Raw genomic sequence first — 27,576 nt, 5'->3', positions numbered from 1 at the left:
ACTTATTTCAATCAAACTGATTCCCCCACCTTACACTACAAAGTGTTTTAATCCAAGATGGCTGCCTCCATGCTGCAACGCTTTGGGCTGTGTGGGAAAGGCTTTACAAAATGTGCGCGGCACACGCTTACAGGTAAGAATTTCAGGATGTTTAGGCAAACGTTTTATGAAAAGTGAACTCTCTCCGTTTCAGTATTGTCAAAAGAGTAAATCTTTGGAAACCTACCCATGACAACAGTTGCTTTCAATGCTTAGGTAATACAAATTTTGACATTCAACTTCTTGAGTTAAAAAAATAAACACATTTTGACTTTACGTATAGGGTTCGTAAAAATTGTAACCAGTTGTAAATGTTTTTATACCGACCACGAAATACCCATAATGTTTTAAGGTGAGGTTTGGTATTTTTCGAAGATGACCTTCAGTTTTGAGGACATGGGCAGAGTCGAGGCATAATGCATTTTGAGCGATTTCGAATTTGAAACCGTGGACGACGAGATACCACTTTTTGATTCATATCATGCCACATTCCTACTTCACAGCCAACTGGCTGTTTTTGCATAAAGCTCATAGTCAGAATAATCTTTGAAAATAGTCAACCAACAGTGTATATTTAAGAACAATTATTTTCATCAGGTGTTTAAAATAATAAAAAAGGAAACAATCACATTTAATCCCCAATTCATTATAACGTGCAATTAAATATATTTTAATGCATAATATCATGGCTAGAAAATGTGGCTGTTTTAGTACAGGTAGTAGTGAGCTGTACGGTAAGTGCCACTATAGTGAACCTGCATCTGGAGTATTGTGTGCGGTTCTGGTCAACGCACAACAAGAAATACCAGGAATCACTTGACGCTGTGAAGATGAATCAGGTGCATCCCTGGACTTAAAAGACATGTCCTGCTCTGACATACTCGGAGAATTAAACTTGTAGAATTCTTTCAATTTAACAGTGTATTGTGTAATTGAGGACACCAGTGTAAATTAAGGGGAGGTGCATTTAGGACTGTAGCCAGGAAGCACTTGTTCCTGCAAAGAGTTTTAGCGGTTTAAAACAAACTACCAAGACACGTAGTTTAGTGATGGGCATTTTAATTCATTTTACTGATTCGATTCTTTCCAACTACTTAAGTCAATCAGTTCTTTTGATTCATTAGTAGGATTCAAGGCCAGCTCATGTGGATTGTAATCCCCTCTGATCTCATCACAAATATATAATTCATTCATCAGAATTGTGTCAAGAAAGGCAGCTGGGGCTCCTTTATACCAACTGCAATATTTCTACATAATGCCTCACTATGACTCTGACAGCCAGGTCAGAAGTTTTCTTTCTTTTAAATGTTCTTGCTTTATACTCATTCAGGTGTGTTCAGGCCAACATGTGTGTATATCTATCTATCTATCTATCAATCATGTGTATGTGTATTTATATATGTATATTTATATATAAGATTAATTGGTACTTGTATACTAAAAGTACCCTTTCCTACCCATTCTAGTGTTGAGCTCCGTGGGGGAGGTGCCCTGGTTGCTTAATTTTTGGAGTTTAAATTATTAGACTGACCTACCCCAACCACAAATACTAACCTTAAAGTTGGTGGGGGTGGAACATAGTTGCCTATAGATCCCTAATATTAATGTCCCCTTTAGGTGCCTAATGTTAAAAATGAAAATCCGATTTGCATCACGAAAATAGAAAATGATACTAGCGTGCCGTCCGTTTAGTACACAAATACCGATTAATTATATATTTACACTTAACACAAGTGAGTGAGAATTGAGCATCTCGTTCACAGGTAATGATTCTCTCATAAATCAAATGAGTGAGAATTTTTTGACTTCCCGGGTAATGATTCATTTGTGAATCAGATGAACGAGAATTGTGAGACTTGTTCTCGTGCAATGAATCATTTTTCCAACTCAAAAAGATTCAGTAAATGATAAATGCTCAGTGCAGTTGGTGAACTGTAAAAAAAAAAAGTGTGTTCTCAAGTAAACTTGAAAACAAATGACTATTACAAATTAGAATGTTTTTATATGATTCAGTTTTGTGTGACTAATGAGTTGAATTGTTTATATGTTCAGTTTAAAATAATTCCATTAACAAATTTTATAAAGCAATTGTTACATTCTAATATAAATGTGTTATTACTGTATTATACTTGTATGACAAATGAAAGATTCATCAGTGACAGAGTTCTCGTTCACCGATACCGATATAATTTGAACTGAAAAGAATCATAAGTCTGGACTTATGAGTCAGGAAGTTCTTGTACATGCACTTAAAACATCTACCGTCAGTAGTGAAACGAAACATGACATCACGGAAGACATGCATGTACTTTAGCACTCCCATTGAGCTCCATTGAATTGTTCCATTTGTGCCTGCAAATCAATTCTTATGATTCACTGAAAAAGTCTTTCAAAAAGAAGAAATTGTTTGAGAATTGCTCATCACTAATGTACTTGAAGCAGAAACCTTGGCAACCTTTAAGAATTCTGTTGATGAGATATTGGGACAGTTTAGCCATTACCTAAAAAAACACCCCTGATGGACTGAATGGTGTCATATTTCTTATGTCCTTATGTTTTAGTTTAGCCAGGTAAATAGTGAAAGTAAAAGTGATTGAAGATAAAGTAGAGAAAATGACACATGACCTATTTTGTTTCAGTAATTAGTCCAGATTTAAGAATAATAAACATTTATTCATGTTCACACCAAAGGAACACCGAGTCCAGAAATCTATCTGACAAATAAATAAAACATACATTAGTTTGTAGATTTGGTAGATCCATTTTCATACAGTATATAAAACAAATATTTTTCTTTTGATTTTAACAGTCCTAACATTAAGCTTAGACTTTAATGTCTCCTCTGTAACAATTTTTTATTTCTGACTTGGTCCTTTTTGCCTTGTGTGTGAGTTAAACTGGAGTTATAGTGAGATGGTGTAGTCTAGTTCAGGGTCACACTTCAGAGTCTACTAGGGCAGAAAATGGCTCTGGACAGAGCACAAGTTCATCATAGGACCCATCACATCATAGATGATTTTATTTTTTTGGAATTTGTATTTTTTTAATTTATTTCTATATAAGGAACAGAATGCCTTATTGGCATAACATCATCAGATGCATTGAGTATGATTTGGCAAATCCCACAAAAATAAAAGAGCAATACAAACATTCATTATAAGGGCATCAGTAACTGTCATTCATCAATAACCTACAATCTATTAATTTAACAAAAAAAAATCGTCATATCTTAAGGTCAAGATGTTATATTAATGCATCTCAGAGATTGTGGGTAAAGTACTTTTCTTGATTTATCTGCGCCATTTCTCAGCTTGGAAGAAGGTGAACAGAGAGTGGGGAAAGACAGGTTGCGTATTATTTTAATCATTGTATATTTCATTTTGCAGAGGCAGAATAAATGCACAGTGGGAGGGTGGCCAAGTAATCTTTTTATAATCTTTGCCCGCTACGCTCTCTAACTGTATCCCGTCCTCAGCAAATTGTTTACAAACCATTGTTTACAAATTGCTGTATAAATGTTGAATATTATAACACTTGGAATCCACTCAACCGTGCTGCATGTTTCTAGTTATTGTAATTCCGTATTCTTATATTGACGGTGTTTTTAGAGTTTGCAATGCAATTAAAGTTGCAAGTTAATTTTTTCTGTTTTTTTTTTTTTTTTTAATTTTTATTTTTAAACAAAGAAGAAAAAAAGGCAGTCCACAATTGTTAAATGCTTTTTTGTCAATTCCATTCCTGGAAAATCATCTGTGGCCAGCAGCAAGATCTTTAAGACACAAATTCTTGCAAGCACAGCAAATGAAGGTTAAAGTCCGTAAAGTGTGGTCTTGATGTAAACTTTAGCCACCCAGTTCTAAACTGGTGACAAACCATGAATTATTTATTTGGATTATTTTTGGTCTTCTCTATAATAAATATACTCAACTTTCCATATTTTAAGCACAGTAAAGACACAAATTTAACTCTGAAATAGTTGTTAAAATAATTATGTACATTGTTTTCTTATTTGTTAAAGTATACAGTATATATATATATATATAATATATATATATATATATATAATATTATTTGTAATATGACAAATGATAAACTGTTGTAAAATAAAGACGCGCATACATAGTGCTGGTAGTGTTCCTGCTATGTTATAATTAATAATAAAAACAATATCTTATTTTTTTAGGTAGAAGATGGATTCTTTCTTCAGCCTACATAGATCCCAAAAAATGGGAGGAAAGGCCAAAGGATCCCCAGAATCTTGGTAAAAAATTTTTGTTATAATGTTGAAATATTTATTCCTGAAAAAGTATAATTGACAAGGTTACATGTATTATAAATACATTTAGATGCTTGTTGCTTATTTTTGTAACCAATTTATTTTTATTTTGCACATTTCCCATTATAAGAGTGCATGTTTATGAATAAGTGAAAAAAAATCATGTAATAAATACATAGAACATGATTTAAAATGAAAAAACAATGTGGAGTATTTACAGTATGTGGGAATTAATCTATTGTATATCAAGTTAAGCATTTTTGTTTGTGTCTAATTATTGTGTATATTTCACCATGTTCCTAGATTGTCATTTATTGCAGCTGCCTATTAGAAACAGTCTGGTACAAATGGAAATGTTGGCATTGCTTGAAGGTTGTTTGCTGTGTAGCATAATCAGACATGCAGTCTTTAGGAATGGAAAAAAAATTCCACAGTGAGTTCAGTCCAGTTTAAAAGACAATGTTATACAGTATGTTTGAACACTTTATTTTAGTATTTTTATGGTCAATGAACAATAAGCCTGCAGAATTTCATTTTGTTAATAGCAAATTAACCTGTAAGGCCTATGGTGTGTAGGTTGATTATGATATTGGCCATAAGAAAAACCTGATCAGAGCAACCCTAGAGAGTCGCACTTGGCTTTTAATTCCAGTATAACCTGGAACACACAAAACAACAAAGGGCACCATATCAGCATCATCAAGCATTCTCTGTTATAGTATGAACAGGACAGATTTCTTGTGTGAGGCTCGATATCTGTCTCCAGGTGACTTGGATCAGAGAAAAGGTCCAAAGTCTGAACAGCTACAATAAGACAGCATTCTGATGTTAAAACCATAAGTGCACAATAGATTGCAGCTACCTGGTATTGTACCTCTCCATTTTTATCATCTTATTTAAATGTTATTTGCAATATTTGCCCAATAGGTGATACAACTCCACATACGTGCCTACTCCTGTTCTTTTTCACAGCCCTGTCAATTTTTAGGACCACAGTTGTTCAACAGAACCCCTGTTCTGGAGTCCAGATAGCATCTCATTTTCTCAGTATAAGACACAATACTTTGTTTATATTAATTCCAAAAGGATATATGTCTGAAAAAAAATAAAATAAATTGCAGCAGCATATTAATTAGAGATAAATAAAATATAATCAAATTATTGATTATGTTTGCTGGACACTGCAGTGAGTAACATTAGACAGAAGTGGCATATTTGTGATGCATTACTGGTTATGAAGAGGGGCATGAATTTTAAAACTGCTGTGTTTTACTTAAAGATGCTTGGTACACTTAAACATAGGAATTTATATAACAAAGACATTTCTCAGAAATTAGTACAGATTAAAGTTGGAATATTAATAAAAGAACACTTCTTCAGTAATAGTTTACCACAAACATATCTGTGATCATTTCTACCCATTGCTAGCATGGATTGTAGAGGATTGCCATCTATTGACATGCTGAAATTCTTGGGGTCTGATGGTTTTTGAACCATAGCAGTAGAAGAGAAAATTGACAGAGGTTTAAATTTAAAGTTTAGGTTTGTAAAAACTGAAAAAAAAGGAAATTTCAAAATATTACAAATGGGCCTTCTTCAAGGAACAACTAATAGGTTCTGTTGATTACTTAAAAACCCTCTGTCTGTCTTAAAGCAGAGTTGAAACAGAAGTTGGGGCACCTGTGCAAATTGTTTGCTTCAACTTAATTGCTACAGAACATCTGTGAGCTGTAACCTATTAGTTGTTCTCTGAAGGAGACCAATTTATATTTAAACCTCTGGCAGTTTACTGCTTCCATTTTCATTATTGTCAGCCATTCACTGCATTTCAACTGATTACATTGAAGAGAAACTGGGAAAATTGAGGTGTTCTAAAACTTTAGGCCATTAGTATATAATCTGTTTTTAATGGTGCCTTATTTGTAATCCTGCATTGTTACTTACTTGCTTACTGCATCTCCTGGGGTGTATAGATGTGATATCATGGAATACAAGAAAAAAAACCTTTTTGTTTATTGACAGATGTTTAAATAATTATAGGATGTAATGAAATTGTTTTTTGAGCCAAATGCATTTAATTCTAAACTTTTTCTTCAAAACATACACTTTATTATTTTTCCTGTATTTATTACTTTTATTTCATGTACATGTGCGAAATGAATAGATAGTAGTGTGATTTAATATGTTTTCCTGGATTCTGTCAACTCGATTTGGTATTTTAGACCTCAAAGCACCTTATCACAATTTGTCATTTATCACCATCCTGTCAAGCTATTGGAAGTGTATAATAAATCAAAATGACTGTGCAGGATTTTGGAATTCCATTTTGAAACTAATTTTTCCACTGCAGCACGGGTCACTATGGACGCATAATCTGTGTTTATTTTTAGCTAATATGTTCACATTGGTTTTAACTGGAGATTCTAACTGCCGTCTTTGTAACACTGGCAGTGTCCCCTGTTTTGTGGGGGTGAATTAGTTATATTTATTAATCACGTCAAATTAAAATTCTAGTATTGTATAGATATTTGTAATATCACAATTTCAGTGACTATTCTGTTATGAAACTCAATTACTGAGGTTTGCAATACAATACTTGTATATACAGTAGTGCTTCATTCTTACATGCACAGCAAATGTAAGACAATCAGAAGTATATACGTTTACTATGTGGCATGACAATAATTAACAGTGGTTATTAGAAGAAAATGAAGAAAAACTATAAAAAGGAAGATAGGTAATGGTCATAATTGGTAAGCTTAATATGGCAATACATTAGATGCATGTTAGTTGGTACAGGGCATTGTTAGAACCTGCATTGTGTATTTTCTTTTTAACATGAAAAGCATCATTCTACAGGAGTATTTTGACACAGGTCATTTTGTGGAAACCTCTTAGACTTTTTTCTCTCTTGAACTAGTGTTGTAATAATAATAATAAAAATATTATTATAATAGACTTAATAGGTAAAACAAGAAAAGCACTAAATGGGATGTCAGCACATGAAAGGATAACTCTTCATCCAAATGAGGATGATTCTGGCATTGGAGATCACCAAGTGGTCTGTAGAAGCTCTCAGAAATGCATTCTTCCACAGCTGAAATGGGGTAAAATATACACAAAGTAGCAATTTACTAAGGAGTTTTGTGGATGTAGGATTCATGTGATAGTGGAACAGCTAAAGTCCTTATTAAACTGTGCTCACATTAAGTCTGCACTCTAGTTATACCATGAGTGAGGCTCCAAGACCATTTGTCTGTGTTTTGGTGCAAGTGTAATGCTGCACATTGCTCTGAGAAAACCATCCCTAGTGTGTGGCATGATGATTTTTATATGCTATGATTATGCTTCTCTGTGATATGTCCATAAAACGTGAAGAGAGAAGGGAAAATAAATTAAAAATCATACATACAAATCTTGTTGAGTAACCTGGTGCATTATGTAAGGGATGTGGGGCTTAGGGAAAAGAATAATCTTCCAGCAAAATAATAAACATAAAGTCGGAAGGAAGATTTTACACAAGTTTGATTTCATTCCGACAACTGTATTTGTACCCTATTTGTTTTTAATTATTGGATCTTCTACAAGTTGTTCCTCATCAGCCACTTTCATCAATTAAGATTCTGAGTTGTATTATATTAAAACTTGAAAGAATGGACATGCAGACAATATGTTTATCCATGCTTAAAATGATTTAAATAAATCACAATGCACCAGGTTTTTGTTGTTTGTTAATCTGGTATTGTACTTGAGCAACTTTTTTTTTTCCACAGCCGAACTGGCAAACCTGATGGATATGACATATGAAAGAAAACTTCCTGTCAGCTCCCTAACAATTGCACGGGTAAGAAAGCATATGTACCAAAGAAACCATTATTAATCATTAGAGTCAATATCCTCAAATGCATTTTTTGCCTAGATGTCTCATTAGCGTATATAGCTATGGATATAATGACCTGAAAATACTATCACATGTTATTCATAGCTAGAAGAAGAAAATTTGTCTTGAATGAATTATTTAGTTTTATACTATAGATGTCAAAGGCTTCAAGATAAATTCAGTCATGCATACTTTACAGCATGGCATCAAATACCAGCAGTCGTTTTTATCATTACATTTTTCTTCATAAGATGTTTTGTGTATTGTTGATGACATGAATTCTGGACTGTCGGATGAGGATTGTGAGCTTTCAAAAGAGACATAGTAAAGAGTGCTATGACTTGGCAATGCAGGCAGTCGATTGCTTTGAATAACCTCAAAATGCTCATTTTTAGTATTCAAATGTTAGAGTAGGTCATTATAATTTGTTGAAAATGGAAATAGATTTCTGTATAGTAACATTTCATAAAGCCAAAACACGTGAGGATTTTTTTCTTACTTTTTGAAAGCCCTGTATGTAATGAGTTGTCTCATCCATCTGTAACTAAAACATTTTTTTGTGCAAGCTTGGTAGATTCATTTTCACTTACTATGTTCATCTTTAACTGAGAATGACAGTGGATCCTGGCAGAGAATTTAATCATATTTTTAATCATGGTTTCACTAGTTGCTTTGCATTTTAATTGTTTATACAGTTAAAACTTGTTCATGTTTTTCTCATCTGATTCATTTGATCAAAAATTAAGTATCTAGATTCTTTAATACCAATTTTATTTTAGTTTGTGGACAACATTTCTTCAAGAGAAGAGATTGATCAAGCAGAATACTACCTCTACAAGTAAGTGTTTTTCATTTTCTTGTCTTCCCACAAATCAGACTTTCATTCCATGCACATCTGAGGTTTTTGATTAAACTGCTAATGGACATTCTGTTGTCCATACTGTATAATTAGCAAAAATACGGTGCACAAAAGCTACAATAAATAACCACAGTTATTAATGTTACTGTTCTCTAGATGCAGATATCATGTTACTTTTCATCACTGGTTATAATAAATGTTTATTTGAATAAGTACAGTTCAGGCACTGTTTTAACATATGTGCATTGATAGTGAGAACACGGAATATTCACAGTCAATGATTAGGCCCACTCCCTTCCTGTCATAGTTAATCTTCAGTCTCAACTGGCAGGCAGGTAGTCTAAAATGTGCAATTTGTTTGAAGTATTTGACCTTTTCTTTATATGCTTCTTCCATGTTTCAGAAATTTGCAATGTGAGCCATACAAAAGACAGTATGGGTGGTTGCCTTATTTGTTAGATACATCTATCTCTGTGTGTTTTAACATTTGTCAAGGATGTAAATTTAAAAATTTTTTATTTTCTCTCTTAATTGTTGTAGGTTTCGACACAGCCCAAACTGTTGGTATCTTCGAGACTGGACTATTCATAGCTGGATTAGACATTGTCTTAAGCATGGAGCATCCGATAAAGCTCTTTATACGCTGAAGAATAAGGTTTGAGAGCCAAAATAAAATGTGTTATATTTATGATTGTGCTGTTTTAAGTAGAATGTATGCTGGTGTTAAATGGCATTCCTACATAATTAAAAGAAATAAACTACCAAGAAATCTACATTGTCTAAGACTGTAAGTATAAATTTTATAGTTGGAGAATGCAAGTTATTAGGGTGTATTTGTGCACATGTATATACTGTATATATGTGTGTGTATGTATGTTTGTATGTATAATATCCACTGATTACATCCAACCTTTGAAGAAAATTACCACTGTTGTTTCCAAACATGCTGGCACTGCAGAACTTTGAGGAACGAAAACGTTTACCCATTTAGCCAGCTAATAGACCAAAAATCTTGGGAAAGCATTTGAAAGCCAGTTCTATATTCATCATCTATTATCTTTGTAAACTGTGTAAGAATTAAGTTGTCAATGAAGTGAATGTAAATTCGTAAAGGTATGTATACATGCTAACTTTGTACATTGAAATTCATTTTTCTTCATATTACTGACATCCCAGATCTGGTCTAAATATGAGCTAGAAAAAGAGATCCCATAGTGTACAGAGCTATACAAGCATTACAGTACATGTGTGCAGGCTGACAGATAGAAATGGACAGAGCAGTAGATAAGACATGCTGAACTTAAAGAATGGTCAAATGAGAGCTTCCTTGTCCAACTTTTGACAGCTTTGAACAACATGGATAAGCATCGCTACTTTAGTTGAGTTTAGTTAGTTCCTTAGTTGCTACTAAGCAACGGATTTTTATCTGAAGTAAGGAAGCCAAAATGCACTGCAGTCATAAGTACTACGAAAAAATATATATTTATTTTTTTCTCTTCTACTGACACATGGTCACAGTCAGCAAAGACTTGGTGAAATCAAGTGGCTGACACTGGTGATACAGGAGGCCTAAAACCCAGGAAATAAACCCAATAATTGGTTGGTATAGTGGTGTCATTCTACTCTTTTACAAAACGAAGAGAAGCAGAAGGGAATCCCTCCTACCAGCCCAGGACAATTGACTCAAAGGCTATTTCATGGGCAGGTGTGGCAAGTCCGTCGTTATGTCATTATCAATTAAGCAGATAAAAGGCCTGGAGTTGATTTGAGGTGTGGTGCTTGCATGTGGAAGATTTTGCTGTGAACAGACAACATGCGGTCAAAGGAGCTCTCCATGCAGGTGAAAGAAGCCATCCTTAAGCTGCGAAAACAGAAAAAACCCATCCGAGAAATTGCTACAATATTACGAGTGGCAAAATCTACAGTTTGGTACATCCTGAGAAAGAAACCAAGCACTGGTAAACTCAGCAACGCAAAAAGACCTGGACGTCCACGGAAGACAACAGTGGTGGAAGATCGCAGAATCATTTCCTTGGTGAAGAGAAACCCCTTCACAACAGCCAACCAAGTGAACAACACTCTCCAGGGGGTAGGCGTATCGATATCCAAGTCTACCATAAAGAGAAGACTGCATGAAAGTAAATACAGAGGGTGCACTGCAAGGTGCAAGCCACTCATAAGACTCAAGAATAGAAAGGCTAGATTGGACTTTTCTAAAGAACATCTAAAAAAGTCAGCACAATTCTGGAAAAACATTCTTTGGACAGATGAAACCAAGATCAACCTCTACCAGAATGATGGCAAGAAAAAAGTATGGAGAAGGCTCATTATCCAAAGCATACCACGTCATCTGTAAAACACGGTGGAGGCAGTGTGATGGTTTGGGCGTGCATGGCTGCCAGTGGCACTGGGACACTAGTGTTTATTGATGATGTGACACAGGACAGAAGCAGCCGAATGAATTCTGAGGTGTTCAGAGACATACTGTCTGCTCAAATCCAGCTAAATGCAGTCAAATTGATTGGGTGGCGTTTTATGATACAGATGGACAATGACCCAAAACATACAGCCAAAGCAACCCAGGAGTTTATTAAAGCAAAGAAGTGGAAAATTCTTGAATGGCCAAGTCAGTCACCTGATCTTAACCCAATTGAGCATGCATTTTACTTGTTGCAGACTAAACTTCGGACAAAAAGGCCCACAAACAAACAGCAACTGAAAGCCGCTGCAGTAAAGGCCTGGCAGAGCATTAAAAAGGGGGAAACCCAGCATCTGGTGATGTCCATGATTTCAAGACTTCAGGCTGTCATTGCCAGCAAAGGGTTTCCAACCAAGTATTAGAAATGAACATTTTATTTCCAGTTATTTAATTTGTCCAGTTACTGTTGAGCCCCTGAAATGAAGGGATTGTTTTAAAAAATGCTTTAGTTGCCTCACATTTTTATGCAATCATTTTGTTCACCCCACTGAATTAAAGCTGAAAGTCTGCACTTCAACTGCATCTGAGTTGTTTCATTTAAAATTCATTGCGGTAATGTACAGAACCAAATTAGAAAAAAGTTGTCTCTGTCCAAATATTTATGGACCTAACTATATTATTCCATTAATCTTCTGAATCTACTTCAATTACAGGGTCATATGGTGCCAGGGCTTATAATAATCTTACATGTATCCAATGCTACATATATTCTTAATGCCTGTGAATTTTTGTTTTATTGTAGGTCCAATATGGAATTTTTCCAGATAACTTCACATTTAATTTGATGATTGATTATTTTATCAAAGAAAATAATTATAAAAGTAAGTTTATGAAAAAAGATAAGCACTTTTGGTAATAGTTTATTAGTTTTCTTTTTTCTGAAAATACAATGTACAAAACTCCAATTTCTTATGGTCATTAACATGAAAGTAGTGAAAAAAAATATTGGATATGAAGCATTTCAAGCTAATGGTTTAAAGCAAAGCCTTTATAACAACATGTTAGGTTTAGAATTTTTTTGATTCTTTTTTCTCTGCAAATATTAATAATGACAAAGTACAAATTGAGGGTAAAATAATGGCCTCTTAGGTGTAAGAGTGTGGTGTGATGGTTATGTTTATGAAATATATATACTGTAGACTTTGTTTGATTTTAAGGTAATATTTCTCCAATCCAGTCAGTCATGGAGGGTGGGTGTAATTTTCACCCTAAATTCATTTGAAATTCTTTTTCCTTCACATTTAATGCGCCAGTACAGAAATGTCCTCTTAATCTTGACAAATTAGCTTGGGAAAATTAATTAGATCATATAAATCTGCTATACAATAAAATGGTACAGTTTGTGTGTGTGTGTGCGTGTGTGTGTGTGTCTAGTTCCTCAGAGCAATCTGATTGGTCAGTTTGGCATTGGTGACACAATTGAAAGAGGAACTGCTGGAGATGGGTTTTTGTCTTCCTTTTCTCCTCCTTGCCTTCAAAGACATAAAAGCAGACAGGAGATGAGCAAGGTACCTCGAAATTTAAAAGTCTGAGAATCAGATTTTATGGGAATGCACTCAAGAAATAGCAATGAAAGTGAGCTGAACGTTTATTCTGCAACCTGTCTTCGACAGGTAACGTGACTAGTATAAACATAAAAACCTTAGCAAAACTCCATTTAACAGTTACTGTATATAGACATGCATAGACAATTTCAGTATATGCATGTTAATTTGAAATCATCAGAATAACACTGTTATAGGACAATTTGGACCCCAATTAATAAATTGATTACCTGTAGATTGAAAACAGAAGTGAATGTTACTGCCAGACTGAGTCTAGAGTCTAGAAAACTGTTTTAGAAAGCAGAAAACACACATGGTTACTATGAGTACCCACTTATATCCTCCAAATAAAATTCAGAACATGACATTACCTTGTTTTCTGGGACGGTACAGACTTTATACACGGACAATTAGAAAAACCTATAGCTTCATGTCATGTGTCGATAATGCAGAGTATGCTGTGAATAACTGTAGATTGATATTAAGCATGAAGACACATTAAGAAATTTAGAATGCATTTATGGAATCCATATACAGTACCTTACTAATAGTCGGGTATGCTGTTTTTTTCTAGATGCTTTTTCTGTCATCGTTGAAGTTCTAATGCAAGAAGCATTTGATTTATTAACAACCCAAATTTTAACATTCCATATACTAGGCAAATATTTAGATACCAACACTGACCTTAAAGTAAGTATTTTAAGTATTCTTTTTTGCTTTGTTTAAACAGTTCAGCTTTTGTGTATATTAGGAGCTAAGTAGATTTTGTTTATTCTCTACTTGACCAGGCATTATATTATTGTAAATATTAAATTTTATAGTTTGATCATAAACCACAACATTTTTACAAGAGTGATATCCTTTAAATTAGGGCTGGGTGATTTTTTTTTTTTTTTTTTTTTTTTTTTTTTAAGCACAATTAACAGTCGAGCAAACAGCTTATTTTAATCAGCTGGTCACATGTGCACAGTCAAAACATATTGTAACAATCTGGCCAAAAATCTCAACAAAGTCAGGACTCGGCACCCTGCAAGTAGAGCTGCTCAGAGCACTAGGGGTGGGCGATACCACTGTTTTTGTAATCGATACCAATACAAATATTTTGTGTGTCAGATTTCTGATACTGCATATTTTTTTAAAAGAGCATTGTAATTTATTTTCAAATGATACTGTTTTTGAATTGCTAATATTAATGGGTGAGTCTGTCTGTAAATTAACTAATATCATGATACCGTATCAAGGTCACGGTAACAAATTTATTACAAAATATGTATTCATAAAATCAATATGTCATGTCATTTTCGAACCCGCTTACTGCAGACAAGGGTTGCGGGATGCCTGAGGATATCACAGCTGCCATGTGGCACAAGGCAGGAGCAAACCATGGACAGGGCAGCGATCCATTGCAGTGCAAAGACACCAAATACACTCTACAGCTAATTTATTTTTGCCAGTTCACCTAATCTAATTTGTTAAATGGTGCGACTCAAACCACCTACACCTGAACACCAGCAAAACCAAAGAGCTGGTGGTGGATTTTAGGAGGCCCAGACCCCTCATAGACCCAGTGATCATCAAAGGTGACTGTGTGCAGATGGTGCAGACCTATAAATATCTGGGAGTGCAGCTGGATGATAAATTAGACTGGACTGCCAATACTGATGCGCTGTGCAAGAAAGGACAGAGCCGGTTATACTACCTTAGAAGGCTGGCGTCCTTCAACATCTGCAATAAGATGCTGCAGATGTTCTATCAGACAGTTGTGGCGAGCGCCCTCTTCTACGCAGTGGTGTGCTGGGGAGGCAGCATTAAGAGGAAAGACGCCTCACGTCTGGACAAACTGGTGAGGAAGGCAAGCTCTATTGTTGGCATGGAGCTGGACAGTTTAACATCTGTGGCAGAGCGAAGGGCGCTCAGCAGGCTCCTATCAATTATGGAGAATCCACTGCATCCACTTAATAGTATCATCTCCAGACAGAAGAGCAGCTTCAGCGACAGACTGCTGTCACTGTCCTGCTCCACTGACAGATTGAGGAGATCGTTTCTCCCCCAAACTATGCGACTCTTTAATTCCACCCGGAGGGGTAAACGTTAACATTCAACATTATACATAGTTATTGTCTGTTTTTCTGTTTTTCACCTGCATTGTTATCATTCTTTAATTTAATATTATTTATTGTATCAGTATGCTGCTGCTGAAGAATGTGAATTTCCCATTGGGATTAATAAAGTATCTCTCTCTCTCTCTCTCTCTCTCTCTCTCTCTCTCTCCATCCTGCATGCCTTTGGACTATAGGATAAAATTTACGCAGACACTGGGAGAACATGCAAACTCCACACAGGGATAATCCGGATCACAAACCTCTGTCTTCTTACTGCAAGGCAGCAGCATTACTACTGCACCACCATGCCACCCAGAATGAACATACAAACATAATAAAGATAATATTAACTTTTACGTTTTCATAAAAAGTTGGTTATTGGTTTAATGCATGTAAAACAAGCAATTACTTCAAAGTACTTAAACCGATCCCCTTAGAAAACTAACATTTACAAAAAAATAATACTTCCACATTTGCATTTTCTGTTATATTCTACCCTTCTGTTTTATTTATAAATATTTTGTCATATTAGTTCTACATTTAGGTAAGTTTCAAATTTGCATTTATAAAAAATAATTTTGACATTTTTATGCTTAATACTATTTTGCCTCTGCAGGTGCAGGGCAGGAACAATCCCTAGACAGAGTGAGAACCCATCACAGGGTGAACACACACACACACGTATCAGTGGCCAATTTAACACTGTTAATCCACCTAACATGCATGTCTTTGGACTGTGGGAGGAGACAGGAGCACAATACAAGTTTAACAATACAAAATTTAAGTAGAAAAATTATATTTTATTTCACTAGATATTGTTACTATGTATATAATGTATGTTTAAATCCACTAAACTTGCAAAATAATTAATATTTTTATTAACATTTACTTGGGCACTTATTGTTTGGGGGAAAAAAACACTACTTTCAGGGATAGTTTTCATCTTCAAATTAGGCATAGTTTTTAGGTAATTTGCATAGTGCTAAGACAATTTAACATTCATATTTACATATATTGGTTATACTGTACTCTTTATTTTAATTGGCAGAAGAAACAAAAGGGACAGCACCCATGACAGAATGCTCTGACACTGATGCTTTACACTATTATGTGTCCTCCATTATGCTAACAATGGGCTTTACATTTCAAAAGTATTAATGAGTGATGAATGGCAAAATGTTAAATTGAACTAAAAAGTCTTCTTCAGTAAATGCCTGTCTACATAACTCTGCCAACAGCAGTTACCTGGATAACATCTTATGCCTCTTTGAAAACTCTCCTGTAACATCCCTTATATGGCACTGATTGGTAGCTGAATCGCTGTGCTTTAGATTTGCACCTCTTTGATGTTTTACAAATGACTTTCTGTTGGTCAGCTTGTGTGCCGTTTAAATGGGCTTCTTATTTTGCCACTGTACTATTCACTCTTCTCACAAATATTGCATTGGGTGGCTGTATTCTTTTCCATCTGTAAAAAGTAGCAGCATACAATGCTATACTTTTGGTCTGCCATTGTCTTACATGATCTGCGCTTACGCAAGTGGTGTGGGTGTATGGTGTTCTTATGTCACTGTGCATCTGCTCATTTCAGTAGGAGAGATCGGAAAGTGCGTTAGTACATTCTGTGCTTTTGCAAGAAGTCATATCTTACAGAAGAAGTAGTAATTGATATTTTTTAATGGTACTCTTTACCAAATTTTTTACACCTTGAGTATGAAAGTATTGATTACTGTGGCATTGATCTGCCCATCCCTACAGAGCACTGCGTTGGGGGCGTGCATGGAGGACTGCATCAGCCCGATTCATTTCAAAGCAGCAAACCCAGATTCCAAGGTGTGGGGGTTGGCAATAAAAATGGGGCACATTTTTCAGTTTGGATGACAACAGTATGACAAGCTAGGCTGTGTGTGGGACGGTGGATTTGTCTGCTATGTTGGAGCCGAATAGAACCTGTAGGATAACAAAATGTAAACCTTCCTTGTATTGCCTTGACCTTGAGGTAGGGGACAAAAAGTGCAAGGATAAAGTAACCTAAGTGATAGCGTGTTCCATGGCCACAACAATAAGAGGGTTGTAAATAGTTACTGATTGTTTTATTGTTACTTTTGTGTATTTTTGTTGGTCGAGATAAACTTGTTTCTAGAAAGGGGCATTACAATAAAGTTAACGGGCTAAAATGATTTGGTCCAGATATGACAGATTGGATGTCAAACAAACTAAAGTAAAATGGCAAGTTTCCAAAAAGTCGGTAAAAATGGCAACGCATCCTGTTAAGTATTTAAGACAGAAATGGCAGAATGGTGGAACTGGTGTGAAAAAGCACAGGATGATGTTCAAGACTATTGGCAACCAACAGCTCCCGAGTGTTCTTCGGGCACACTTCAGGATGTATATCCATTAGTCAGTGTGATTTTGTTAGGAGCAGAGCATGTCTTGTCTGGGTCCATAGGTAAAAACTCCAGAACTGTCTATCCACACCATCTTACCCTGAAAATGTGTGTATACTAAGATGGGGAGAAAAAGAAGCAAGATGTATGTAACGGAGAGTTATCAAAGTAGATTGGAAGAAGAGACAGGTGGAAGAGACAGGTGGAAGAGATACAGGTGGTTCACGCTGGAGACCAGTAGTTATAGTAGAGGAAAGAACCTGGCTGTTGTGTTTTGCAAGCTAAACTGTTTGTTTAAAGAGATAGAAAAGTCATCTGTGGTAAAGGTGTGTTTTAGATATAAGGAAGAGCTGTGATGGCTGCAAAAAGAGAAAAAAAGAATTTAAGGAAATGTCACTTTAAGTGATGTGAAAAGATTGTGGAGGTCTCAGGGAAAAGAAGGGCTGCAAATATAAAGACAAATTACAAAAAAACAAGGTAATTACAAAAAAGTCAGCATAAAAAGATGTTTTTATATTTTGCACCTTTTCTCATTGATGACAAAATATGTTTTTGTATTTCAAGGAAGAATGGTGCATTCGTGGAAGTGGTTGTTAACTATAGTAAATTAATTCTGAGAAGTTTTAGATATCATGCACAGAAACACTTTTTGCAGTTCACTGCTCAGTTTCTTATAGTCAGTTTCACAGCTCTGACAAGACTTAACAGCATAAACAAAACATTTTCAAACCCTTCTAATCCTGTTCATGGGACTTTATTTAAAAGAATGTTTTTTTTTGTTTGTAGTTTTTTTTCCTTTTAATGTTTGAATGTTGTCTTCCAGAAATATTACTTAAATTTTGATAAAATGTTTCCTGCTTTCTAAGTTTACTATCCATGGAACTATTAATTTTTTTAGCAATGATTTATAGTTTCTGCCTCTTTAAAATAAACTAAATTGAGTATCTCTCTTTCTGTTTCACTCGCTTCCGTGTCCCTCAGTGGAATGAAGAACGAAACCTTGGAGCAGCTTTTTTACATGTGGGGCTAAAACATGAAAACACCATTGGCTTCAGTTCTCAACTTTTGGGTTATGCTCTTCTTGGTATGTTTCCGTCTTTATTTTTTTATTTTACTTTTATAATTCTAGCATTTCTACTTGTGTCACCTTGAGTATTTTATATCTTGAAATTACTTTGTCTCTGTAATAAACCAAGTGTTCAAAGCTTTTCATTGGAATGAGGTGATTGCCACAGGTCTGTAGTCATTCAGGCTGCTTGGCCTAGAGACCTTAGGAACTGGGGTATTGACTTTTTCCACAGCACAGGTACAATACCACCGGTTATTGTCCAGTTAAAATTAAAGGAAAAACCAGAGTGAGCTGCTTAAAGAAAGACTGTAGGAGCTGACTGGATATGCCATCTAGCCCCACTGCCCTGTTGGTTTTTACCTGCCACAAACTTTCTCCACATCAGTTAAACTGACCTTTGTCCCAGCACTATGTCTGGTATTTTTATGAAGCATGTCCCTTACTTGTGCATTTTGGGTACCTAAATCATGGTTTCAAATCTTGTAAAAGCAGTCATTAAGTTCATCTGGTATAAGCTTGTGGTCCTCGTTTATTGCAAAGGTCACACTATTTTTAGAATCTAATCCTGTGACTGTATTCAGGCCTTTGCAGGTCTCTTTGGATTGTTATTAAACCGCCTCTTGATTTTTTAATTTTTTTTTTTCCCCTCTTACATCTTTTTATTTTGTTTAATTGACCTGATAAACTTTTTCTGTAAAACTCACTTTTCTTCTGCCATATTTTCCTGATGAGCATACTGTTTATCTAATATTAGTGCTTTAATCTCTTTAGTGATCCTTCTTTGGCTTCTGGGTACGCATTGACTGATCTTTCCTTAACTATCATATACTCACAGAATTTCATGTATCTATTGACAATGTAAGTGGCCTCATTTAGTAATTGTGAGAACCTTGTCAGCAAATCCCAGCCAGTACAGGAGAAGCACTCAGTCTTCTAAACTCACATTGCACCAGTTTTATGTTTTCCATATGGGTGGTTTTTCATTGTTCAGTTTCTGTTTGTAGTTCTGTAGTCAATGAATAATGATGTGGTCTGACGTACCCAGGGCTGCTGTGCAATGGGTATGCATGTGTCATAAATGTTTCTGTAATGCTTCTTCGGTGTGGTGTTCTCTCTAGTGCAGTACTAATGATGATGAAGTCTGTGTATTGCGGTTATGGAAAGTTCTTACAACTGTGTACCCCATGATGTGTTGTGGAAGATGTTTTGAAGAGCATTACCTTAGAAAGTAACTGCTACTTTGCACTTAGTCTCCATATTTGTGGAGCTTGTGGTGTGCTTGTATACTTGGTGTTGTCTTTTCAGTACAATCATGTTCATAAATAATCAAACATAAATTTTGCAGTTGGGTTCATGTTTGTTTTTTCTTTCTTTGTTTTTGCTTTTCCATTTCTGTGCTTTTATTTGTTTAGATGATTAAGTGCTGCATATGTCGTGCTCATTGTTCCTAAAAATGTAGTGAGGCATTAAAAGGAAAATTAAGGATATTTTTGAAATCAAGTTATTTTTTTATGGGTTGGAATATGTTTATTTCTTTAATTCTTAAGTGAAGCATTATTTATAAATTAAAAACAATTTTCTTCCGAAGCAGCTTACCATGTTGGTAAATGGAGCACCACAGGAAATGGGAAACAAATGCCATAAAGCATACCAAATATGTTAACCATTAATATACAATTTTATTATTCAATCACTCCATCTCACATACCTTTTTCATTTAAACAGGAAAAATAGAACTTTCCCATGGTCTTCATTCTGTGTATCATCAAATGCCTTTAATGTGGACTACTGGTTATATAAGGAGGGCACTGGAAGTAATGAAACAAATTGCATCCATGCCTTCCAATGTAAAAGTTTCTCAACAAGTGGTGAGTCTTATAAAATTAGATGTGGTTATTTTTAATGTCATTGTCATTTTCACATAATACAATTCTATGCACTAATATAACAGTCATTCATTTAAAAATTAAATATTTTTACAAACTGGGAACATTAAAAAGCAATAACTCCTAAAATACTTTGTGGGACCATGGAGAGAAGTCATGATTAAAGTTTTATTTGGGTAATCATAATTTATGTTGACCTTTTTAGATATAGGTGTTTGTATGGATATTGTTTGATTTGACAATATATTGCTTGCATTTTATAGTATAGTCTTAAATTTTAAATTTATATAGATTACCACCAATAACTTTGCCATATAGCATGTGATTATTCCATATAAACATTTCAGTCTGACAAAAAAAAAAAAAAATCAGCAAATAAAACTGATAATTTGATTTTAGTTAAAAGAAGATGAACAGAAAATGCCAGAGTTCAGTTCTGGTTTTATTTAACAATTTTGTCTATTTTCAACATTTTATTGTCTTTTCAAAGTACTACCATGCTTTCTGAACTATTTTAATTCTGTTAGGAAAATGTACAGTGCCAAAAAGGTACAGTAAATCATCACATTTTGAATGACACTGAGATGAAAGATGGTATTAAAAAATATCATTCAGCTGACCTAAACATATGAATAACTGTTGTTGGTATCCCGTATGTTAAATGTATTTGTGAGGTATTGGCAAGTCATGTCTCCGCTAGAGACCTTTTTTCCACATGCCATTTATGTTTATCACCTCAGTAATTCAAAATAAAGAAAGCAGTGCTCTTCCCAAAAAAACTATTTGCTGCCCAAAGCAAACCGCGAATATATGTGTATTAAAGGCCTGAATACTTTTTGGATAACCCTCTCTTAATTTTATACTTCGAGAGGGAGCAATATTTACCATTTATACTCGTGTATAAGTAGAAAAATGTATGCCTTAAAATTCATTCAAAAAAACAGGGTCGACTTATCCACGGGGCAACACAATTGTCCATAGAATTTGGGTAATGACATTGTACACTCAACGCTTCACAGTGTTAAGTCACCGGTCATCTGCCGTTTCCCATGGTCTTTGAAATAATTATAAGCCAGCAATACTATTGCTAATTAGCTAGGTTTTTTCTAATTTCATTAAATAATTCTTTAAACTGTGAAATACTTGAATTTGAGCATTAGCTTTTGCAGGTTTTGGATAACAAACATTCCATTAGCTTCCACGTGCAACCAGATTTGGAATCAAAAGAACCAAGGCAACACACGCTATCAATGCGATGCAAGCGCAGCCCGCGATTCAAAAAATTTCTCTGCCTACCTGTTTGTCTTGTCTGACAATAGCTGAAAAGCAGCATCAGGAGAGAGCAGCCTGAAGTAGTCCAGCAGCGGGTGATCTGTCGTGTTCAACAGCAAGCCATGCTGTCTTGTGAAGTGCGGTAGCCAGTTCGGCTCCCACGGATCAATGTCTGGGTATTCCTCCCACGCGAACCTTGCCGTAGGTGCATCGGCTGCGCGAATGCGTTCAGCTGGCAGCCGATCAGCTGGCGCGACATCGGCTGGTGTCCAATCAGCTGATGCCGGCTTCTCACTCTCTTGCTCGATTCCTGATCACTGTCAATAAAATCCGATTCTGAAAAATCAGAGTCCAACTCGGCGATAATGTGCAAAACATTGTCTGCCGAGTGTTTTCGTTTCTGCACTCGCTTCGCTCCCTTGTGACATGTCGATGCCATCTTGCCTTTGTTTACATTTCGCAACTCACGCACACGCAAGGATTAGTTGCCAAGTCAACGAGTCTAGCATTTCTCCAAGCACAGAGGGAATGCCTGTGACGTAAAAGTGAGTTTTGTCGCCATTAACAGCTGATTGTCGACCTCTGTCTCTGATAGCTGTCAAGTTTTACCCTCGACTTATACGTGGGTCATAACAAATTTCGTAATTTTCGGCTTAAAAATACACTCGACTTATCTGTGAGATCGACTAATACGCGAGTATCTACGGTAGTCATTTCTAATTTTCAGAAGTGCCCTGTCTGATAGATAGTAGGAATAAGGTCATCACTCAGACTTGGCAATCAGGGGCTTCCTTTTTTATTTTTATTTTTATTTATTTTGCACTGTTGATAAGAGGAAAATAGATTTAATCACAAACACCAAATAATAATAAAAAGGAAAAGAAATGACTGTTCTCAACTTCATATATAAAATGCAGTTGTGATGCTACAATGGCAATATCAAATAAACCCTGCCCAAAAATCTATAAGGACACCCCTAATGAGTATTAGAACATACTAAAAGGATTACCGTCTAACCACAACTAGGTCCTGCAGGTAAAGAAAATTAAATGTAGGGTATATATGGTCCACAACCCATGAATTAATGTCCCTTGCCTAGTAAAACCCTAAACACTGAAGCTGGTTTCTCCCTGGTATTTAAGGTTTTTAGATGCTTTAGTAGCATGAGCCACAGAGAGCTCTAAATGTATGAGATTGTAAAATGAAGTAAATAAGTGACTATAAATTAACTAATTCGATATGCAAAGATGTAGCAAAATCTTTCTGGATTAGTACCTAAATTAAAGACTTTTTTGGGAAGAGGAAAGCCCCAGCATAGATGTATCTGTTAAAATAAAAATGTTTGAAGACAGAGGGAAACTATCTTTTTTTTTTTGTTCTTTATTTCGCCTTATACAATTTCTTAAGAATCTTAAGAATACAGATAACAAATAACATACAGCTGACGAAAAGTGCAAGACCTAAAATTGTGAATTACATGAGGGTAAGACCTAAAATTATGAATGGAAGTGCCAGGAAATTATATCCGGCAGCTTGAATGTAATTATGACTCATCTTACTAATATGAGGTAAAGAAACAAAAAAATAAGTAAAGTGTCTGACTAGATAGAGGGGCTATAAAAGAGAGGCCACACGACTTCTTCATAGATCAAAGTTGTAGCAAAACTACATAACTTGAAGGTCGGGTTGGCCTTCTGGACTGTCCGTCACTTTATAATATTGGCTGGGACGGTGTTTTAAATAGCCCTTCAGGCACCTTTGGTGACGTCCCAGTGCTGGGAGGATCCCGCCCGGTAAATATTCCAGCTGCCTGTTGCTGGCATGAGGTTTCCATAACAACCGAGCGGGGCAAGGATGTTTCGGTGGGAAACTCGGCGGTTGCTACAAAGATGTAAATAAACAAAACAAAAAAAAAGGTGAACCTAGAACTCAACTTTTGCACAATGGTTGACATTTAAGGTTCAGATCCCACTTCAAGACCACTGAGGGAAAGAACAGGAACTCCCACCCATCATTTAAACAATATTATTAAAAATATGGGATTGATCATGGCACTTTGGTGCCAAGCCCAATCATTTTTCCACAAGACTCCAAACAGGAAGTGCATAAGATAGTATTGGATCAAGTTGAGTTGGACCAATTTTTTAATTTAATTTTAGTAAAAGGAAGCTTTGCTAAAGTGTGTGGAGCTACCAGGAATCAATAACTCTAACCAAGACAAAGAAAAAGCGGTATATAACAATGATTTTATGAGATGCTGTACCAGAAAAGCCCAATAACAAATTTGCAGATTTGGAAGGGAAACACCTCCATTTCTCCATGAATGAATGAGAGTACAGAGAGTATTTCACTCAGACCACAGGTGACTTTACCTCACTAAATATTTGATAGCAGGTTATGCTGTCAGTCAAATTAGTGAACAAACCAGTCCCAACCATAAGATATTTAAAATTTTTTGTACTAGATATAGTCAAAGAAAAATTAAAGGATTGATATGAATGATGTACACGCTAACCTCTGTAAAGGTTGGGAATTTGGAAGTTGATCCCTCTCCCTAAGAAGCTTTACAGAATGATTTGTCCACCAACTCTGTGCAAATACATAATAGCAAAAATTAGCAGTGATCAAAATGATTGGGTAGCCTAGGGTTCTCCAAGTTTGTGGAAGGCTGCCGGTTTTTGTCCCAGCCACTTTTAATGAATTAGTAGCCGATACATTATTTATTGATAAACTTTGTGAGGGCAGATTAGTGTAACATGCTGACATAATTTTCACTCTGTAGGATTTTCATTTTTTTTCTAAATAGTTTAAAATTGTTGAAAATTTTAATTTGATAAGGTGCACCAGATTTTGTAGATCACTGGGGAAACATCCTAATTAAATCTGTTTTAAATTGAAAATGGGAAACAATAACATGGAGATTGTAAAGATTCTGCAGTATTTAACTATACCATATAAGGCAAAAGACAAAGTTTGGATCCAGCATGCAATATCTTGTCATTCAGATCAGGCGTGAACTTGACATTTCAACTAAGCTAGGATCTGAAAAGGATTGGTTAGAAGATAGAGTAGAATTTATTTATGACAGTAAGCAATGATGTACAAAAAGACAAAGTGTAGAATATGCAAGTTCTATTTCTTAAATTTTGTAAATTCAGGGAGAGTATTGAGAATGGGCATAGAAGGTCTTTCATTTTTATGTATGCTTTGAAAATGTGATTTCTGTAACTGTAAGCTTTGTGTATCAGAGGAAGTCAGAATATATCAGAGGAAGTCAGAATATACGGACTTGCTGTGTTGGCGGTATTGTGTGGATTGCGGATTTAGGTCTAGGCTTTGGCTGAAAATGAGAATAATTAACATATTTTGTTGTATTACATAAACATTGTCTTTGTTTTTTTTTTTTAAATCAAAGTCTTAATGATCATCAGAGCCACTAAGCCCCTTTGTGTCTAACCAGTAAGTAAAGCTAAATCTACTTACCCACCATAAACAAGCAACTAGCTGTTTCCATAAGAACGTTCATGTTTTTAAGGAATGTTTTATAGATGGAGGTGAACACAAAAAACAGCGTGCTGTAGATAGAACATCAGTTAAAAAGAAAGAGTCCTGAAACATTTGTTTTTTTAGCAATAAAGTTGTTAACTTTCAAACTTTAGTTTTCCATTATAAAAGCACACATTTCTTTTTAAAGGAAAAATTTATGTAAGAGAAATGTTTATACTATTTGTTTCTAATTTGATTCATAGTAAATCTTCTGTTTTCCCAATTTCATTTGCTAAAAAGTTGCCAATATATTGATTGTAGTTTTGTTCACATAATGAAAGTTTCTTTCATTTACTCAAGCTTTGCTACACGGTCTGATATTGGTAGTATTTTTGGTTTCATTTAATCAATTGGACTAGGGTGCCATTTTGACCCTTTCCTTATGGTAATTTTGTGTTTTTATTCATTTTAACCAGATTGATATCCTTGAGAAGATTTTGGAAGCATCCTCTGTGTTGGAAAACACTGGAAATGTTGATGCAAATGACAAAGTGGAGACAAAAATAAACTCAATGGATGAAGAAGATAAAATAGAAAGGTTAAACCTTCCTCAGTATGTAACTCATTTTAAGGTAAGACATTCTGATATAATACCTTTTCCTCTTACAGATTTGTCCATCTGTTTTTTTTATCTAGTGTATACTTATTTCATGTTAATAAAAATTTCTGATAACTCTTAGAATATATTCTTAAGTTCCTTATATGGGAGGTTGGTAGTGACTGGCCAACTGAGGACAGTCCTTACTTTACACTTCAAAGGTTGGGATTGTACTCCTCGTTTCATCTGGCAAACTGGAGGGAACTAGGCTGTTCTGAAGCATGGAGGGGGACGTGCATTACTTTACCAAGGCATTGAGACAGATATAAATTGATGGATAGAGTACTGGGAAAATACTATTTTTTTATTTAGGTTCATAGATACTGGTTAGTTGTAAATCGTCCAACATATACAACATAAATGTGTTGCATAAATTTAATGTGTGTGAAATTGCTAAAGTCACTATGAATATATATGGCCTGACCACATATTGTTTTAGCTTATTTATTTCTTCACCTTTTATTTGTACTATTCTCTCTGAATTGTAAATTTAAGCAGATGTGAAATAGAAAACAGATAGAGCTGATTGAAGTCCTTGGGTTATTTGAAGTTAATCCTGGTTCAACACAAGTGTAGATAAAATCAAAGTTACAAAATATTTGAACTCTCAATAGTTTTACACTTTTAATTGAAAAAAGAGTTGTCTTTTGTTTAGTAAAATTGCATTTACTTACTGACTTATGTTTTTCTGGCCTATGTACATTTCATAAACGTATGCTGTTCACCCGCTGCTAAGTGTAAATCTATTATATCAGGATGAGGAGGATTGTTATAACTGACTGCTTATTTTAATATATGCATATATTTTTTGATAGGAACTTTACAGTAAGTTGCAGTCACTGAACAAGATTGAGTCTAAAAGCTTGTCATCTTTGGCTGACCAACTAATTGAAGATAATCTTGCTGAAAGTGAATCTTCTGACATTGTTGCATATGAAAACAAACTGCATGAGTGGGAAGAGGAGCGAGTCCAACTTGTGAAACGAGAGCAAGAGATCAGAGAAAAAACTCGCTTAGAACGTGAAGCAAGGCATGCAGCCAAAATGTCACAGTAATTGGATTTCATAATAAAGACATTCTATCGAGTAATACAATAATATTGTATCCTGTTTTTACATTCTTGATTAACACAATAAACGAAATAGTGAATTTCCATTTATGTTCTTAATAAAAGAAAGTGGGAGTGGAAAAAGTGATACTTTTTGCTCTAAGGTTTGACTTTAGCCAATCTGACATCTAGTCCTTTATGTATTTTATGTTGTGCTAAGGTGGAAAGAATAACCAGCAAGCCCAAAATGACTGCTTTAATTAATCTAAAGCTGCATCAGAAGATGAGTCTCTCAAGGTATTCAACCAAAAGAGTAGTCTAAAATTAGGCAGGAGTCTGTTACCAAAGTACAGTATGTAGAAAGCCAAGCATCTAGGCACAATATTAAAGTTAGTAAACAAACCCAAAGCTGTCTAATATCGCTACTTTATCAAAACTCCACCATTTGTTTTTTAAATATATTAGATGAACCCAAAGTTTGAAAGTCAGTCATAATGCCCTTTTTGACGATGGCATGATGGCATCACGTGTTGTGACATTGTCAACTGCCATGGAAACAATGCTGAAAATAGCAGGGCTAATGATCAAACT

The 27,576-nt window shown here is 35.1% G+C and overlaps 1 protein-coding gene and 1 long non-coding RNA gene across 2 annotated transcripts; both read left to right on the top strand.

Moving 5' to 3' along the window:
- Positions 1-27,133, top strand: mrps27 (mitochondrial ribosomal protein S27). Its single transcript, XM_028805658.2, has 11 exons — positions 1-133; positions 4,223-4,300; positions 8,089-8,159; positions 8,975-9,033; positions 9,595-9,709; positions 12,276-12,354; positions 13,652-13,767; positions 18,548-18,650; positions 20,361-20,503; positions 25,756-25,911; positions 26,753-27,133. Exons 1-11 carry the CDS (start codon positions 58-60, stop codon positions 26,990-26,992), a joined length of 1,236 nt encoding a protein of 411 aa, XP_028661491.1. The 5' UTR covers positions 1-57; the 3' UTR covers positions 26,993-27,133.
- On the top strand, positions 16,120-17,955 carry LOC127528769 (uncharacterized). The gene is made up of 3 exons (XR_007935384.1): positions 16,120-16,751; positions 17,207-17,715; positions 17,769-17,955. It is a non-coding gene; the product is annotated as an uncharacterized LOC127528769 (long non-coding RNA).
- Positions 27,134-27,576: the final 443 nt, after the last annotated feature.

The sequence above is a fragment of the Erpetoichthys calabaricus genome, chromosome 7 (assembly GCF_900747795.2).
Source record: "Erpetoichthys calabaricus chromosome 7, fErpCal1.3, whole genome shotgun sequence".
Lineage (NCBI taxonomy): Eukaryota > Metazoa > Chordata > Cladistia > Polypteriformes > Polypteridae > Erpetoichthys > Erpetoichthys calabaricus.
Note: the sequence above shows the minus strand (reverse complement) of the source record. Positions and strands in the feature narration are given on the sequence as shown.